General features: G+C 46.0%; 1 protein-coding gene and 1 long non-coding RNA gene across 3 annotated transcripts in view; one reads left to right on the top strand and one right to left on the bottom strand.

Moving 5' to 3' along the window:
• Nucleotides 1-461, top strand: part of LOC137524700 (uncharacterized) — a 156,651-nt gene extending 156,190 nt beyond the window's left edge. The window contains exon 3 of the long non-coding RNA XR_011022765.1: nucleotides 385-461. This is a non-coding gene — a long non-coding RNA (uncharacterized lncRNA). The remainder of the gene's footprint in view (nucleotides 1-384) is intronic.
• The window catches only part of LOC137524699 (dynein axonemal heavy chain 7-like), a 565,826-nt gene that overhangs the window by 449,062 nt on the left and 97,455 nt on the right, over nucleotides 1-19,309 (bottom strand). For both annotated transcript variants that reach the window (XM_068244848.1, XM_068244849.1), the window contains one exon: nucleotides 11,662-11,931. In XM_068244848.1, coding sequence (XP_068100949.1) covers nucleotides 11,662-11,931 — 270 coding nt within the window. The remainder of the gene's footprint in view (nucleotides 1-11,661; nucleotides 11,932-19,309) is intronic.

Genomic DNA, 19,309 nt, shown 5'->3' with positions numbered 1-19,309 from the left:
CACAGCGTCTATCATGTAGCTAGCGCTAGGCTAGCTACATGATTAAAAAAAATATATATAAAAAAAAGTGCTGCACCGCCACCCTGGCGGTTTTAATAGAACGCCAGGGAGGTTAAGCTTAATTGTGTGGTCACTCAATTAAAAGTGCAGGTAATTGACCATGTACCACAACATCCGAGGAGAGGTGACCGTCATAAACTGTTGCTTATTAAAGAAGCAAGATGGATCCGCAAGTTGGGAACCATGGGGAGGGGGGCCTTAACAAGGAATACGATCTTTTGCCTTGTATATAATGGGGATTATGTCTGGTGGTGTTCTCTGCTGGGGGAGGGGTCTATTATGCTAATATTGTATATTTATTTTGATATGTCTCTTTTATTGCAGAAATGAATATTGTCATGCCAAGATTCCTGGAGCCAAGAAGCGTTAAAGAGGTCCCTTATTGTTTTTAATGATATTGCCAGCGCTGCCGAGCGTGATCCGGCTGGTGAGTCTCTGCTCATAAGCCGCTTGTTTATCCTAACATGTGTATTTCTTTAGACGCGTGATATGCCGGCTTGGTAGCCGGATACACGCGTTATAGGTTGCTATGGAGATTGGGAGACGCCCCCTAGTGACGTGTTATCACGTGAACAGACCTCATTATGACGTTACTGGATGCAGGAAGTGGCTGGGGCGGGTCTAACACGCCGGAAAGTTCCGCTTTGAGCGCCTTGTAAGTTAGTGCGCAGCAGCGTATATATTTACATACTTAATGAGCGGTTTTCATTCTAGTCTGCTCTATGGGGGGTGTGCCTCTTTCTACTATTATAGGATGTCTCTATTTGCATATTAGAGACTGCAGTTCCCTATGTGGTCCGTTTGGCCATCTAGAGTGTCTGATTGGCTGAGGGATCATGCCTGTGATTGGCGTTTGGTCTGGGAGGTAACTATTTAAACGCATAGAGAGTGCATTATAGTGTAACACTGCCCGATACAGCTTGAAAAAGGTCTGCGGACCGAAACAGCGCTGCTGTCGCTGTGATGCCTGTTATGCTACCTTTTTAACAATAAAGAGCTTGAATACTACTGGATGGTGCTGACTTGACTGCGGAGAAGTTGTTGGAGTGCCTGAGTGTGCAGAGGCACTGCAAGTCACAGCACATCACCTTTCCCTCCATGGGTGCTTGCTACACACTGATTCTTTGCTATCTTAGATATCTGTTAGTGATGCAAAGGCTTTCAAGGCTGGTTGTCTAGGCTTGCTTGCTGGCTTTAGCTTTCTGTCTATCTGACTAGCATGTTTTTTGTTTTTTTTGTTTGGTCATGCAAATTCACCTAGTCTTGGTGGCATTGGCTGCTGGTGCCCTTGTATCGGCTACTGATGGTGACCTTGCATTGCTAGATAGTGCTGGCTGATTGTCTAAAATTGCAGGCTGGTGCATGCTGCCTGTACTATCCTGATATTTCTAGATGCTGGTACAGGCGGGGTAAAGCTAGCTACTGCTTGCTTGTGGCAATGACCTGGTTTTACTGTTCTCTGGTTCTGGCCTGGTATATATTATTACTGCTAGGTGCTTGAACTGGTCTGGCTGGTTCTAGATGCTAATACTGACTTGACTTTAAGTAGTACAGTCCTGGAAATGGTACTGTCCTAGCGTATGCTCATATTAGTCACATACAGCAAAAACTGTAAAAACCCATACTCAATTCGCAGGAAGTCAGCACTAAACAACAATAACTATGCACAAAGAGAATTAAATCATGGCGTTAATATTTAAAGGACTTTAAAGTCACAAATTCTGGAAGTGAGCCAGCGGCGGGGACCATAGCATCGGTGAGTGGCTGTGCGGGCACAGGATGTCTGCGGGGGACCATTAGAAGCCCCAGGTAAGTTCAACTCTTTTCCCCCTACCCCCTACAGTACTCCTTTAACCTTTTAAACTACTACTAGAAACCTTAGTTTGTGTAGTTGAAGTTCCAGGATTTGCTAAAGTTTTCCAAAACCCTGGATGCCCTAACACAGGAGTGCCCAATAGGTCGATCGCGATCTACCGGTAGATCGCGACCGCCTATTTGGTAGATCTCGTCATGTTACATTTTGCGGCTGGCAGCTGTCAGATTCTGCTGCCGCCCGCTGGCCAATCAGAAGAGGCGGAGATGAGAGAAGCGGTACGGCGGGAGAGGAGGACGCCGCGACGTCATAGCTGGGGGCGGAGCTGGGCACAATGCATCGATGCACACTGCCCGCCGCCCCCTTCGCTCGCCGGGGTCTTCATTAGAGTGCCCATCTGCACTCTAGCCAGCGCAACTGAAGGAGGGGAGACCAAGAGGAGCCCCAGACACCGCCGCTGGAACTGGAGGGAGGTAAGTGGCACCTACGCCTAACTACGCTATACCTGGCTAATTATACTGAAGGCACCCACACCTAACTACACTATACCTGGCTAACTATCCTGAAGGCACCCACACCTAACTACACTATACCTGGCTAACTATACTGAAGGCACCCACACCTAACTACACTATACCTGGCTAACTATACTGAAGGCACCCACACCTAACTACACTATACCTGGCTAACTATACTGAAGGCACCTACACCTAACTACACTATACCTGGCTAACTATCCTGAAGGCACCCACACCTAACTACACTATACCTGGCTAACTATACTGAAGGCACCCACACCTAACTACACTATACCTGGCTAACTATACTGAAGGCACCCGCACCTAACTACACTATACCTGGCTAACTATAATGAAGGCACCCACACCTAACTGGCATATTCAGACAGGGGTTACGGATGTATGGAATCCCCACTGAGACTCCTGTACCTTTAAAAAAATTCCCTGAAATCACTAAAGCAAGCTGGTAAATATACAAAGGCTTGCTTCCTGCAGGGTCTGTGGGAAAAACTCAGCTCTTTCACTATTGTAAAGACTGCATGTAGACAGCTACATAAGGTATTTCACAGGTTGAAAAGTTTGACAGTCCCTAAACTCCAGGAGGGCTGCCTGCAGCTTGTGTGAGAGGCTGACCATCCCTTACATCCTCCACACCCCTATGGACGGTATACCTATATCCTTCCCCTATTCCCACAATTCCCCCCACCATGTTGTTTTGTTTTTGCTTTGCCAATGCTAAATGTATTTGGTCCTGCCAATAAAGCTTTTTGGGATTTGGCTGGCAGGGACAGGAGACACATTACAGGCAAGTAGCCTGTGTGATGTGGGACTGTAATACATATAAGCTCTCTGCTCTATCTCAGTCTCTCCACTCCTTCTCTCTCCCACATTCACCATCGTTTTCCCCCTTCCCAAAGTGCTGGTTGGAAGGGGGGCAATCTCCCCCCAGGCCGCCTTTCATTCAGAGATTTAGGGCCAGTCCAGTGCCTGGTGTATTTAGGTTTGTTGTTGTAGCAATGTAAAATACTTGGCTAGCTGATAAAAGTGCGATTAGAGGACAGGCAAGCTGGTAAATATACACAGCATGATGCAGAGCTTGCCTGGAGCGTCCGGGGACAAAAATCTGTCTGGTCTCTCCTCATTGTTATAATGACTGCATGTGCTGATAAGGTGTTATACAAGGTGAAAAGTTTTTGACAGTCCCGAGACTCCAGGAGGGCTGCTTTCTGACTTGTGTGAGAGGTCACCAGCAGGGACAGAAGTCCAATTACAGGCAAGTAGCCTCTGTGTGATGTGGGACTGCAATACAGATAAGCTCTCTGCTCCATCTCAGGCTATTCTCAATTTCTCTCCACTCCTCCTCTCTCTGGGCTAGTGCACGCCAAAATCACAATAGCAATTGTTAGCAATTAGTGAGTGCGATTTTGTGAAGCGATTTTGAGAGCGATTTCTGAATGAATCGCTCAAAAAAATGCTACATGCAGTATACTTGTGATTTTGAAAAAATCACAACGCTTCTGTGGGAACACCCTCATAGGGTAACATTAGCCAAGCGCTTTTCAAATCACTGTCGATTTGAAAAACGCTCAGGAGCACCCTTGGAGTGCACCAGCCCTCCCTCATTCACCTTTGTTTCCCTCTTCCCCTAGTGCTGAGTGTCTGTGTCTTCTTGTCATACAGGAAAGCTAAATAAAAGTGCAATCCTGGTGAGGCACATTATTATTATTTAGTATTTATATAGCACCGCCATCTTCCGCAGATGCCTATATCCCTGCATCATATGGGTATCACTTGCGCTATGTGACACTATGTGGCATATTCCACTGAATTGTCCAAACTAAGTCTATCTCCCGTTCCTCTCTCGGGGAGTTGTTCCAGCGCTGTCCCCTGTTCAAATTTGCTGCTACCAGAAGCCCTCAGAAACACTCGTGTCCTTGAGTACTACCAAAGATAGGCAGCTCCGTAATACGCCAGCGCACTTTTGTGCATGGGCATTATGGAGCCACCTGTATTCGGAAGCACTCGGGGACATAAGTGCTTCTGGACCTTTCAGGAATCCCCCCCCCCCCTTAAAAATCCTGCGTTTGCCCCTGCACCTAACTACACTATACCTGGCTAACTATAATGAAGGCACCTACACCTAACTACACTGTACCTGGCTAACTATACTGACGGCACCCACACCTAACTACACTATACCTGGCTAACTATACTGAAGGCACCCACACCAAACTACACTATACCTGGCTAACTATACTGAAGGCACCCACACCTAACTACACTATACCTGGCTAACTATCCTGAAGGCACCCACACCTAACTACACTATACCTGGCTAACTATCCTGAAGGCACCCACACCTAAATACACTATACCTGGCTAACTATACTGAAGGCACCCACACCTAACTACACTATATCTGGCTAACTATACTGAAGGCCACTACATCTGGCTATCTATACTGAAGGCACCTACACCTAACTACACTATACCTGGCTAACTATACTGAAGGCACCTACACCTAACTACAAAATACCTGCTACCTATACTGAAGGCCCCTATACCTATCTACCTATACTGAAGACACGTATACCTAGATACCTAAATGTTGGTAGATCTCCTGGACTCGGCAAATTTTAAAGTAGCTCGCGAGCCGAAAAAGTGTGGGCACCCCTGCCCTAACACCTAGGTCCACAACATGTAGGAGGTGTACCCCAGGAGGTACTTCTGATAGGTCCAGGGGGTACTTGGGATTGATGGAGTTAATTAATATAGAAAATTTAGTTGTCAGAAATTAAGAATCAAATAAATTCTACTTACTTGTACTACTACTAAATATATCTGTTAAGGGGTACAATATTTACCATACCATGGAGTACCTGGGGAGCATAGGCTCTCAAAAAGGGGTACATAAAATACTGAGAAACACTGCCCTAATACAGTGGTTGCCAATAGATTTCAGCTTGCAACACTCCATGGTAAAACTTCATACATGCATTACATATAGAATTTATATATTTTAAATAAAAAAGTAACATTTTCACAGTACTCATACAACATAATTCAGTCTGTACTGAAGTTCTATTAAGAAAAATTCTTTGTACTTGTAAAAGGAGCAAAACAGCCACATTCCCCAAATCCTTCACAACAAACAGTATTTAACATGGTGTGACGCTATTTTAGATGACAATGCACCTTTTGTCAATATCAAGCCGCAAACTAAACTGTGCTGTATGAATACAGTGGACTTGTAGAATAATACAGCTCTTGCACAAGAGTTTCTTAGAGTGGCACACACCCGATGTTTGCTCTAATATTAGCACAATAATAGCAGGTTAACATGTGCTTGTAAAATGTGTGCTTTACAATATACAGTACCTGAGATCAGTGGAAATAATATGGCAGAGCAGACTGTAAGGCCCGGTTCACATTTGCGGATTTTACCAAAACGGACCAGATGTCCGGATCCGTTCCGTCCGGATCCAGTCCGGATGCATCAGGTTGCAATCCGGATGCAGTCAGGATCCGGTCCATTTGCACCTGGATTTTCATCCGTTACGGATCCGGTTGCTATCCGGATCCATTTTTTAAAGAGATAAGACTATAAAAAATTACTGGGGTCTGGGAGGTGTGCAGAAGCCCTGGAGTCATTGTTGGAGACAGCCTGACGTGTGGAGACCATCCTTGGATAGAGAGAATGCAGTTTGGACCATGGATCCAGTGTATTTTTACTCATTTTATCTGGGAATTGTCTCCTTTTTAATTTTTACCTACTACTATGTAGGAAGGAAGCGTGCTCCTCGCAGAAGATGGTGGGTGCACCCTCTACTCATGAGAAAGCAAAGGAAGGGAGAGTTCCAGACCCTCTACCAGGACCTTAGACGACACCCAGAGACGTTCTACAGCTATACCCGGATGTCCATACCCCTGTAGTATCCAGACCTAAACACACCACCCCCACCATTCCTAAACACCCCACCCTCACCCCCACAACACTTCACCCCTGTACACCTAGCTAAACACACCACCCCCACCCTCCACAAAACACCCAGACTCCTCTAAACACACCTCCCCCATCCTCCAATGCTAAGCCCATGTGTCACCATCCAAAATCACCATAGAAAACGCTACGGAAGTGGGGTAGATAGGCCGGATTTTATAGCCAGTGTGTTGTGTCATTTCAGTTTCTCATTGGTTTCTCCTGTGCGGATGGTGTAGTCAGGATCCGGTCCGGGTGCGGCGGCCGGATGAAACGTACGGCAAAAATAGAGCAGGTTGGAACAATCCGGACCGTAGCCCAGAGTTCGGATCTGGTCAGGATCCGGTCAGTGAGGAATGGACGAGTGTGTACGGATCCATAGAGTTACATTGGATCGCCGAACGTCCGTTCCGTTTGTACAGTATACGGTCCGGAAAATCCTGACGGCGAACGCCAATGTGAACCAGGCCTTAGAGGTGATACCGTCACATAAATGTGTCTGCTTTACTATATTTATTTATTGTATTTATAAAGCACCAAAATATTATGCAGCGCTGGACATTAGTTAAAGAGTAACTGTCGTGCATAAAAAAACTGTTGTGGCTTCAAAATAGCCACAGTAAATATGGAAACTGTTTAGAATAGGATTCTCTACTTTTCCTTTATAAAATTCACAGGAATCTTAACGTCGACAGTGCAATACATCTGTTATGTAAGTAGAGCAAGTATTTATCTACTTATATATTTGTTTTTTTTCCTGAGATAGTATGGCTGACAGCTCCTCTTTAAAGTTACAGACAATATTTAGGGGTGACATACAGCAATAAGACAATGCAGGAATACATGAAAAACAGATCACACAGCACAGTATGAGTACAAGATAATGCTTAGTCAGTCACTGGATGGAAGCATGGAGATTAGGCAAGTAGAGTTCACTCAAGAGTTCACTCAGATCCATAGAATGGGTGTACAGTAATGGAGGTGCATGAACCGGTAGGAGATGTAAGGAGGAGGACCCTGCCCGAAGGCTTACAATCTAGAGGGAGAGATAGGGACACGAAAGGTAGGGGACCAGCGTTCAGCTGCTGGTTTAGAGCACCAGTGAGGGGGGTAAGCCAGAGTGAAAAGGTGAGTTTTGAAGACCTTCTAAAAAGATGTTAAAGGAGGGGGGAACCCTAATGGGGGAGTTAGGGAGTTCCATAGTTTTGGAGCAGCTCTTGAGAAGTCCTAGAGGCGTGCATGGAATTGGGTGATGCGGGGGACAGTCAGTCGAAGTTCATTGGAGGAGTGGAGTGAGCAGCTAGGTGTGTACCTCTGAGTAAGATTGAAAATGTAGGTTGGGTAGGTTTTGTGGACAGATTTGTAGGCCAGACACAGTATCTTGAATCTGATTCTGGACTGGATAGGAAGCCAGTGAAGGGATTCAAAGAGGGGAGCCACCGTGGTGGAGCGATGGGAGGAGTGGATAATTCTGGCTGCCGCATTCATAAAGGACTGCAGCGGGTAATTCAGGTCATAGGGAGACCAGACAGGAGGGCATTGCAGTAGTCAAGGCAGGAAATTATGAAGGCATGGATGAGGAGTTTGGTAGTGAAAGAGGTCAGGAAAGGGCGGACCTTGCAGATGTTATTGAGGTGGAAGTTGCAGGACTTTGTGAGGTTTTAGATTTGGGAAGTGAAGGAGAGTGTGGAGTTCAGGGTGACACCCAGACAGTGGGCTAGAGAGGTAGGGCAAATGGTTGTTTGGTTAACAGTGACATGCACATCTGGAAGGTTCAGGGATGGCCGGGGCGGGAAGATCATAAATTCTGTTTTGTCTAGGCTTAGTTTCAGGAATCTAGCGAACATACAGGAGGAGATGGCTGACAGGCAGGAGACCTTGTCCATAGTAGTGGTGGATAGGTCAGGCAATAATAAATCCAGAAGGTCTGAGCACTCACTGTAGACAAAGTCCGCTTTTATTCAATGAACCTGACACAATTCCATTCCATAGACCAATGAATGGTGAATGTTCACCATTCTGTGTTGTTACCTTGACAAAGGGGACCCCTCGAGGCCCCAAATCGAATTGTTGGTCTATGGAATAGAATTGTGTCACGTTCATTGAATAAAAGCGGACTTGGTCTACAGTGAGTGTGCGGACCTTCTGGATTTATTATTGACTGTGCTTATGGTCCTGCACCTCTACAGTGGTGTGCGATTTGTGGACAGGTCAGGGGTGTGGAGGTAGATCTGGGTGTTATCTGCATACAGATGATAGTTAAAACCCCTGGAGGAGTTAACCTTGCCAATGGAGGATGTGTATCGGGTGAACATTAGGGGGCCAAGGAGCTAGCCTTGGGGGACTCCCACTGAGAGGTGGTTGGGGGTGGATGAGAACTCATTGATGGAGGTTGTGAAGGAGCGGTTGAAGAGGTAGGATAAAGCCAGGCCAGGGTGTGGTTATGAATGCCCCTGGACTGGAGGTACTGGAGAAGTAGGGGATGGTCCACTGTGTCAAAAGCTGCTGAAAGGTCAAGAAGGAGGAGAATGGAGTATTTGCCTTCAGCTTTAGCTAAGGTGAGGTCATTGACCACTTTGGTGAAAGCTGTTTCGGTTGAGTGGGCTGGCCAAAATCCAGATTGCAGTGGGTCTAGCAAGGAGTTGGCATTGAGGTACTGGGTTAGGCGTTTGTGAACCAGACGCTCAAGGAGTTTTGAGGCAAAGAGGAGGAAGGAGATAGGGCGGCAGCTGGATGGTAGTGAGGGGTCAAGGGAGGGTTTCTTGAGCAGGGGTAGTACAGTGGCATGCTTGAAGTCTGAGGAGAAGGTGCCTGTGGATAGGGAGAGGTTAAACAGGGCAGTGAGGACTGGTGTCAAATCCAGGAAGTGAGGACGGAGTAAGTCAGAAGGGATGGGGTCCAGGGGGGAGGTAGTGGTATGGGAAGTCTGCAGTACGTGATTGACTTCCTCAGTGATAGTAGGAGTGAAGGCGGTGAGGGGAGGATAGGGTGGAGGAGGAGCTGAATGGGAGGGGGTGGGAGGTGAGGATTGAAGGTTGGATATTTCTTGACCAATGGAGACAATTTTGTTGGTGAAATGGGTGGCTAAATCCGTGGCAGAGAGGGAGGAAACGGAGGGTGGGGGGTAGGTTTAAGCAGGGAGTTGAAAGTGTCAAAGAGACACTGGGGTTTGGAAGCTTGTGCTCTGATGAGCTTGGTGAAGGGCAGTGTGGAAAGGCTGCAGGTTAGACTTGTACTGTAGGAAATCCTCGTTAAATCAAGTTCTTCTCCATTTCCGTTCATTGGCATGTGTTACCCTTTGGAGTTTGCGAGTATAGGTGATGTGCCAGGGCTGGGGGTTAGGGGGCCGGTTGCGGCAGAATATTGGGGGAGCAGCTTCCTCTAGGGCCAATGGAGGGCTTGACGATACTGAGCTGCAGCAAGATTAAGAGAGGTTTGGGTGAGGAGAGAGGAAAGGGCATGGAGGAGTCAACTAGGACACTAGGGTTGAGCTGACGTAGGTCTCGCTGCTATCCACCAGGTGGGTGGGCAGGTGGTTTGGTGGTGCCTTCTGTGAAGAGGTTGAAGGTGAGAAGGTGGTGGTCTGAGCGCGGGAAGGGTGCGATGTCAAGGTGTTTAATGGTTGTGAATTTAGTGAGTATAAGGTAGAAAATGTGACCTGCAGTATGGGTCGTTGGTGTGTTGTAATAGGCCAAGGGAGTTCACTATGGTGAGTAGCCGGGTCACGACAGAGTTGTTGGGTTCATCGATGGGAGTGTTAAAATCCCCAAGGATGATGTGATATACTATACTAATATATACTGGTAATTAAATCCCGGACCTATTTATTGCATTTTCACAAATACAGTAACTTAAATAGACATAACTGGGTATACAAAATGTAGGATTAAAGGGAATAAAGGGGGATTAAAGGGAATAAAGGGAATAAACTTATCATATAATGAATTGTATGTGTAGTACAGCTAAGAAATAGAACATTAGTAGCAAAGAACAGTCTCATATTGTTTCCAGTACAGTGCAAAAGAGCTTCTCTGAGCTCTCTGACCCAATTTGGGTCAAGACAATCCTATTTTCTGACGTATACATCAAAGAAACAGTGGGACACAGCTTTAATAAAGTTTTACTGCAAGGGAGTTCAAAAAGCCATTAGCACTGCTCTGTTTCCCACTTTAAAATACAGAGTGTGGTTTGTAATTACAAATATGACAGAATGATGCAATATTTAAACAACAACAAAAAGATATATACCATATATACTCGGATACCTCGCGTATAAGTCGGCCCCAGCATTTGACCCTTTTAAGCTGCAATTTTTTACTGACTCAAGTATAAGTCTAACCAGAAAAGGTAAGGGCTGCACTTGGGGACTTGGCGTTAATGGCTGTTCTTGGGAACCAGTATGTCACCTTTCAGTGTGGTCACTGTGGCCCCTCTACCTGTGTGGCCCTTTGTCCACGTACGAGAGGAATCGGCGCAGGAGACTTGGGCCCAGGGTACAGCTGGTATATGGCTGATCCTGCTGCTGCACAAATCCTGGGCGTATTAAATACTATTCCCCCTCCAGGCCGCCATGAATAGTGGGGAATAAAAATAGTTCGGTTTCCAGCAACTGCTGGAAGCCGAATGATTGTGTTTTAAAAGTAACTTCAGCGCCGTCTTCTGACGGCGCCGAAGTTACTCCCTGTGTGCCCAAGTCTCCTGCGCTGGATACACTGTGTTCGCCTTTGTCTCACTGGCAGTGTGGCCCCTCTAGCTGAGTGGATACTGTGTCCCTTTGGCTGTGTGGCCCCTGTGTCAAACTGGATGTATGAGCTGCAGCAGCCAGCATCTCTCTCCCCTTCCGCGCAGTGCTGCAGCAGGCAGCTTGCTGAAATGCCTCCCTCCCTCCCACCACCATGGCAAGGGGCCCCCTCCCCCTTGGTCTCTCCCCAGCAGCTTGCCACAAAACCCCCTCCCTCCCACCACCATGGAAAGGAGCCCCCCTCTCCCTCTCCCCAGCACCCCCCTACACACACACACACACACACACACTTTTATACCTTAAGTCATTACTAAACTTCTTGACTTATAGGGGAGTATATACGGTAATTGAAAATTGTTTTCTCTTTTGTTTGCTACTAATGTTCTATTAATTATCTGTACTACCACATACAATTCATTATATCATAAACTTTTTTCCGCTGTAGTGTTACTTTAAGATAGAAGTAACAATAATATTTTTTTAAATTTAAAACATTTAACCTCAAACGGAGTACCCAATTGGAACTTTGCTAGTGAAATAAAAACAATACCTTTCTTGAATTGTATTGTATTTCCTCTGTCAGCTTCTGATATTTAACAGCTTCTCTCATTATTTCCTCAAATGTATGTTCCTCAGTCAAAAAATGATCAACATCCAGATCTGCCTGCTTGGTTATCAAGAAGTTATACTTGTCATACATTTTTAAATGTTCCTGTGGCAAAGAGCTCTCCAAAGCAACAAATTCTTTCACTTTTCTTTTGTGTTCTTCTAAAATCTCCTCTAGGATTATTGGCCTCAAAGTCGTTTTTGACTGATGATCCTGATTGAAATATAAAGAACTATTAATATATTAATATAAAACAAAACAAAATATGGAATCATTCTACCTTCAGTAATGATACTAGAATACTAATCCTAATTACAGGCACTATGTGAAGCTAAAACCATTAAAATAATAATGATGTTGAGAGTTCTTACTCTCAGAAAGAAACTTCTTAGGTTAGTCACCGAGCTATATTAAACACAGTTATAGGTTATATGATGACACCTTTAGCAGGGCAATCCACTTCCTTGGGTCATACACAGACAGAAACACTGGTACACATGATAAATGAGGCCCCGGGCTCTTCCACCATCTGGGAACCCCAAACCCATATGCGACACCAAGATGGGGAGCACAGGTGAGCTCGGCACTCCCACCACCAGGAAAAAGGGGAAAGAGGCACCCAATGGATATAAAATACTCTAAAAGCAATAAAATTGAAAAAAATGAGGTGGCTTACCTCAAAGATGACAAATTCACTTAAAATTCATTGTTTATTTGTACAAAGCACAAGCAACATGCTTCATGGGAACCTCGTCCACTTCCTCAGGCCAAATAAAGTGCCGATGAATACTAAAAGCCGCATTCGGGGCGCCTCTGACCACCACCACCACTCACACTGCCTCTATCTAAACGCTGAATGCAAAACACAAGAGAAGCCAATGCTCAGTCCCAGCCAGCAATCTGCCATTTTATTGGTCCACAGACAGCCTGTCAGCGAATCAAGTGTAATAGTATACACCCCTGTCTGCAGTACCAAATCTAGCAGGAGTTGCTAGTAAGGTAAAGCGAATCCATAGATGAAAAACTAACTATAACAAGTAACTTGTCTATATATCTTATCTAAACTTTAGATAGTTTACACAGCATATCAAGCTGCAAACAGCTTAAAAAGTTTATGAATATTTATTCCTGTGATACAATGAGGGCAGCCATGTTCTGTTTGTCACATTGTCACAGGCTAAGGGCTGGAGATGCAATCAGCTTGCCTGTGAGTAAATTCAGTCCCCTCTCCTCCTCCCTCCTCCCCTTTGCCTCTGAAATCAATGGCTAGTAACCTCCTCCTCCTCCTGCCCAGACTGAGCTCCCATAAGCCCTTGCTACAGTCAAGGCACTGTGAAAAGCTGTGGGCGAGGCTTGTTTAGTTTATAGGGAATTAGCGTATTAAAACAAAACAAAAAAGTATTTGGCTTGAGGAATGCCCTATAAACTATATGTAAGGAACACAATTATGCAATAAGTAAAAGTTTTCGGATCCACTTTAAGCAAAATTCAGGTGAGAGAGGTTCGGTCGCACATAATAGTAGATTATGTGACCAGCAGCACGTGCATGTAAACCTCTTAATGCCCCCCTCCCCGCCTTGTCTGCCATACACAGACAGGGAAGTCTCTTTAAACAACGTTACAAAAAAAACTAAAAAGATTGGTCAACGCACATCTTATTTAAATGATCCAGTGAATTCAATACATTTAAACGACATTGTGCTGCTCATATCCAAAAGCCAAAGCAATACAAAACATCTGTAACATCTGTAGACTTTGCGGCTGCGGATGCGTATGTTATACCCGCAGCCGCCTTTGTTCCCCGTTCACAGGCCTTATCCGTCCCGGCGGCGTCTAGCACACCGGGAACAGCATTGTCTATTGCTCATGGGGTCTCTGTATCGCGGAGACAGGACCTTTATGCTGGAAGAAGGCGCGTCAGCTGACCTGCTGGTCAGCTGACGTCAGGAGTGACTCGCACCGCCCGGATTGGCTGATTATTAGGGGGTGTGGCGCTGGGCTCTCCTCGGCTTCTTAAGCCGTCGCAGATCATTGGCAACTCGTCTGCTGTTGCGAATACACTCGTGTTAGCGCTCAGACCTTAGACTAGTTCCAGGTGTTGAAACCAAGGATTTCACACCAGACTAAGAATTGTTATTGTATTGATTACCTGTGTATGATTCTGGCTATTCTCTGACCTTGCTATCGCTAAATGATTCTGTACCTCTGCCTTTCTGACTTTAGTTGCTGAACCTTTGCCTGATATTAACTATTCTCTTGCCTGCCGTTTTGGTACTGTCTCTTCCTGCCTGTTATTGAACTTTGCCTGTCTGACTACTCTACTCACTAGTGGGCCCTTGCCACTAGTGAGGGACTCTAGCTATTAGAACCCACCAGCCCCTCTGGTGAGGTTCAGACTCACTTGTACCTCTCTGAGTGACTGTTAGTACCTTGCCAGCTCCTCTGGAAAGGCCTTGCTTAACTATCCAGTCACTTGTGCAGTTAGTACCTTGCCAGCTCCTCTGGCAAGGTCTTGCTAAACTATCCAGTCTATTGTACTGTCAGTTCCTTACCAGCTCCTCTGGTAAGGTTTAGCCAAACTTGTAGACCCTCCAGCTCCTCTGGTAGGGTCTAGCCTGTGTGGCAGCTAGTACCCACCAGCTCCTCTGGTGAGGTCTAGCACTGTTCTTGCAGATAGTACTCACCAGCTCCTCTGGTGAGATCTATCCAATTATTTACTGTTGCACCAAACACCACTCCTTACTCTCAGCTAGCTTTACTAGTATTATTGGTGATACTGCAGATCACCACATAATCAGGTATAGCGTCTGTATTATTGGTGATTCTGCAGATCACAAATGATCAGACGTCTGAGTTGCAGCACCCAATCGTTACAGAACAGCAGACCAGATATCATGGATACACTGGCTGGTCATGTGGAAGTCTTGATTACAGCTATTGACCGACTATCCCTTACAGTCAGTACTCAACAGACTCAGATTTTCCAACTGTCTGAGGCTTTGCAAGACATTCCAACACATACTATACCAGTGCCATTCCATCTTGTTCCGGAGCCCAGACTACCTCTTCCTGAGAGATTTTCTGGGCATAGGTCTGATTATAAAAAATTTTAAGAATCGATGCCTTTCCTATTTCGAAGTATGCCCCATGGCTTCAGGGTCAGAGAGCCAGAGGGTCATTTTGTTAAAAACTTTGTTATCAAGAGACTCACAGGCATGTTCCTATAGTCTTTCAGATAACCATGAAGCTTTAGCCTCTGTTCAGGGTTTCTTTGAAGCTATGGCAGTTATATATGATGATCCCGATTTAGCTATAACGTCAGAGAGGAAGCTTAAGGCCCTCAGACAAACTCATAATACTGTAGAGAGATATGCAGCAGAGTTTAAAAGGTGGGCGGTGACTACTAGATGGGAGCAACATGCTTTGCTTGATTGTTTTTTATCAGGACTATCTGACGCTGTGGCCGATTTGATGTTGGGCCATCCCGAACCAAGATCTCTTGACGAGGCGATATCTTTGGCCATTGAAATTGATCGCCGAATTCGATATCAGAAAGAGACTCAGGGTAAGATTATTAGAAAAGCTGGGCCAGGTCCTTCACCTTTTCAGGATAACTCGAGAAAAATTTCCAAGTCTGAAAGAGTTTTTGAGCTCTCGTTCAGGATCCTGTTTTCCATCGTCGGAGACAGATCAGGGGTTCGGAATTGTCTCAAGTAGACGGACACCTTACATCGCTCTTTGGTGGTTGGTGGTACCACCTTAGGCGATTCAGCTGTTCCAACAGGAGATTGTAGGTTGCTCCTTCCGTGTACTATTACCTGGGAAGATCAGGTCCAGGATACACCGGCATTCATAGACTCAGGTTCAGCAGCCAATTTTACGGATTATGATTTTACAGTACAGCTCGGTCTTCCTCTCCAGTCTTTAGGACAGCAGGTAGTCCTTACTGCAGTGTTTGACTCACCACTGCAGGGAAAACGATCTCTATCGCAGACTCCTGTCCTCTTATGTCAGATTGGTATTCTCCATAGAGAACAAATTCAATTTCTTGTTCTCAAAATGGCGACCTCCTCGGTGATCCTTGGTATGCCTTGGCTTCAGAAGTATTCCCCTCAGATAGATTGGAGTTCCAGACAATTATTAAGTTGGTCCTCTTTTTGTCAGCAGCATTGTCTGGGGAAAGTCACGGTGTGCGCCACAAAAGTTCAGGTGGAGGGCTTGCCTAGACAGTACTCTGATTTCTCAGATGTATTCTGTCCCTGGGCTGCAGACAAGCTTCCACCCCATCGAAGCTTCGATTGCCCCATAGATTTGAGATCGGGTTGTATGCCTCCTAGGGGTCATTTATATAATTTGTCTAGGCCCGAAAAGCTGGCTATGCAGGAATATATCACGGACAATTTGGCCAAAGGTTTTATCCGCCCTTCTAGGTCCCCGGCCGGGGCAGGTTTCTTTTTTGTGAAGAAGAAGGATGGTGGCCTCAGGCCATGCATCGATTACAGGGGTCTGAATAAGATTACTGTGAAAAATCGTTATCCTCTACCCCTGATCGACGATTTATTCTCCCAAGTTACTAAGGCTGGGGTGTTTACTAAACTCGATCTCAGGGGGGCATATAACCTGATCCGTATAAGAGAGGGTGACGAGTGGAAGACGGCGTTTAACACGCCCGACGGGCACTACGAGTATCTCGTTATGCCCTTCGGGTTGTGCAATGCACCCGCCGTCTTCCAGGAACTGATTAATGAGGTGTTCAGGGAGGTTTTAGGAAAATTTGTCCTTGTTTATCTGGATGATATCCTTATTTTTTTCCCCTACACTGACTGAACACTGAAAACATGTGAGATATGTCTTGAGAAAGTTACGGCAGAACTTATTATTTGCCAAGATAGAAAAGTGCCTTTTTGAGGTTTCGGAGGTGCCCTTTTTGGGGTATGTGATTTCCACGGCAGGATTGTCTATGGACCCCAGAAAGGTGTCTGCAGTGTTGGAGTGGCCTCGACCGGTGGGTTTAAAGGCACTTCAGCGATTCCTTGGCTTCGCCAATTACTACAGAAGATTTATAAAAGGCTTTTCTTCTGTAGTATCACCTCTTACGGAACTTAACAAGAAGGGGGCAGATACTTACAACTGGTCGGCGGAGGCGTTGACCGCCTTTTTATCTCAAAAAATGTGTTTTGTTCTGCCCCCATCTTAAGACATGTGGAGGTATCCCTACCTTTTATTGTTGAGGTAGACACTTCAGAAGTTGGAGTAGGGGCAGTATTATCTCAGCATTCTGGTTTGCAAGGCAGGTTGCATCCTTGCGCTTATTTTTCAAAAAAGTTCTCTCCTGCTGAGAGGAATTATGACATTGGAAATCGCGAGCTTTTAGGCATTAAACTTGCATTTGAAGAGTGGCGACATTGGCTGGAGGGGGCTGAGCACACGATAACAGTATATACGGACCATACAAATTTAGAGTATATTGAAACCGCCAAGCGTCTTACTCCTAGACAGGCTCGGTGGTTCCTATTTTTCACACGGTTCAGGTTCTTTATTACCTACAGACCAGGTAGTAAAACATAAAGGCTGATGCTTTGTCTAGATGCTTTGAGCCCGAATCAGTACAGATTGCCACTCCAGTCAATATTCTTCCCGAAAATGTCATTGTTGCAGCTGTTAATTTTCAGGTTGAACAGAGCAAGACCAGCAAGATTAAGAGAGTACAAAGCTGCCTCTGGTTTGTGTGTTGGTTCACCTGTGCAGGGTTATCCCTCTCCCTCCCTCCCTGGTTCCGTGGGGACAGATAAAATCAGAGAGAGGTCCCAGGATTCGTGCCTTGTCATGCAAGAGGGATCGTGTCCGGAGTCCACGCCGAGAGGGAGGGGGGTTCTGTAACATCTGTAGACTTGGCAGCTGCGGATGCGTATGTTATACCCGCAGCCGCCTTTGTTCCCCATTCACAGGCCTTATCCGTCCCGGCAGCGTCTAGCACGCCGGGAACAGCATTGTCTATTGCTCATGGGGGTCTCTGTATTGCGGAGACAGGACCTTTATGCTGGAAGAAGGCGCGTCAGCTGACCTGCTGGTCGGCTGACGTCACGAGTGACTCACACCGCCCGGATTGGCTGATTATTAGGGGGCATGGCGCTGGGCTCTCCTCGGCTTCTTAAGCCGTCGCAGATCATTGGCAACTCGTCTGCTGTTGCGAATACACTCGTGTTAGAACTCAGACCTTAGACTAGTTCCAGGTGTTGAAACCAAGGACTTCACACAAGACTAGGAATTGTTATTGTATTGATTACCTGTGTATGATTCTGGCTATTCTCTGACCTTGCTATCGCTAAACGATTCTGTACCTCTGCCTTTCTGACTTTAGTTGCTGAACCTTTGCCTGATATTTACTATTCTCTTGCCTGCCGTTTTGGTACTGTCTCTTCCTGCCTGTTATCGAACTTTGCCTGTCTGACTACTCTACTCACTAGTGGGCCCTTGCCACTAGTGAGGGACTCTAGCTATTAGAACCCACCAGCCCCTCTGGTGAGGTTCAGACTCACTTGTACCTCTCTGAGTGACTGTTAGTACCTTGCCAGCTCCTCTGATAAGGCGTTGCTAAACTATCCAGTCACTTGTGCAGTTAGTACCTTGCCAGCTCCTCTGGCAAGGTCTTGCTAAACTATCCAGTCTATTGTACTGTCAGTTCCTTACCAGCTCCTCTGGTAAGGTTTAGCCAAACTTGTAGACCCTCCAGCTCCTCTGGTAGGGTCTAGCCTGTGTGGCAGCTAGTACCCACCAGCTCCTCTGGTGAGGTCTAGCACTGTTCTTGCAGATAGTACTCACCAGCTCCTCTGGTGAGATCTATCCAATTATTTACTGTTGCACCAAACACCACTCCTTACTCTCAGCTAGCTATACTAGTATTATTGGTGATACTGCAGATCACCACATACCGTAATCAGGTATAGCGTCTGTATTATTGGTGATTCTGCAGATCACAAATGATCAGACATCTGAGTTGCAGCACCCAATTGTTACAACATCTAAAAGATATAAACAAGGAGCTCAGCTCATCCATGACCGCCGCGGTGGATTGCTCAGCCCCTGGTGGGTCTTTTTTTATAATTTAAAAAAAAAAAACACGCAGCTAGCAGTGATGCTCGGATGCAGATCGTGATCACGACTTGCCGTGAATCCAGGACCATTTTTCAGCTATCCGCCATGGGTATTCGTCGCCGTGGATCAATTTTCATTCACTAAAATACTCTTCGGCAGACTGTGAATGAACGCAAATCCGCTTCGGCAGACCGTTAATGAAACAAATTCGCTTCGCCAGACCGTGAATGAACGCATTCACGCTCGTGAAAATGGCGCAGAACTCGTGGTTAGATCGTGAATAGAGGAAGTAGGCGGAAGTGACTTCCCTGGGCCAATCAGAGGCCCCCAGGCCCTAGCAACCAATCACAGGAGGGGAGGCTATGCCCTCCCCTCCTGTATATAAAGCAGCGACCATGATGGAAAAGCTCCATCCTTGCTAGACTCTGGTACTGAGAGGATCATCTCCAGGCCATTGCTGCTTCAGCAAGCACGTTTTCTATGTCAAAACCCAGTG

This window comes from Hyperolius riggenbachi, chromosome 7 (assembly GCF_040937935.1).
Source record: "Hyperolius riggenbachi isolate aHypRig1 chromosome 7, aHypRig1.pri, whole genome shotgun sequence".
Taxonomy (NCBI): Eukaryota; Metazoa; Chordata; class Amphibia; order Anura; family Hyperoliidae; genus Hyperolius; species Hyperolius riggenbachi.
Note: the sequence above shows the minus strand (reverse complement) of the source record. Positions and strands in the feature narration are given on the sequence as shown.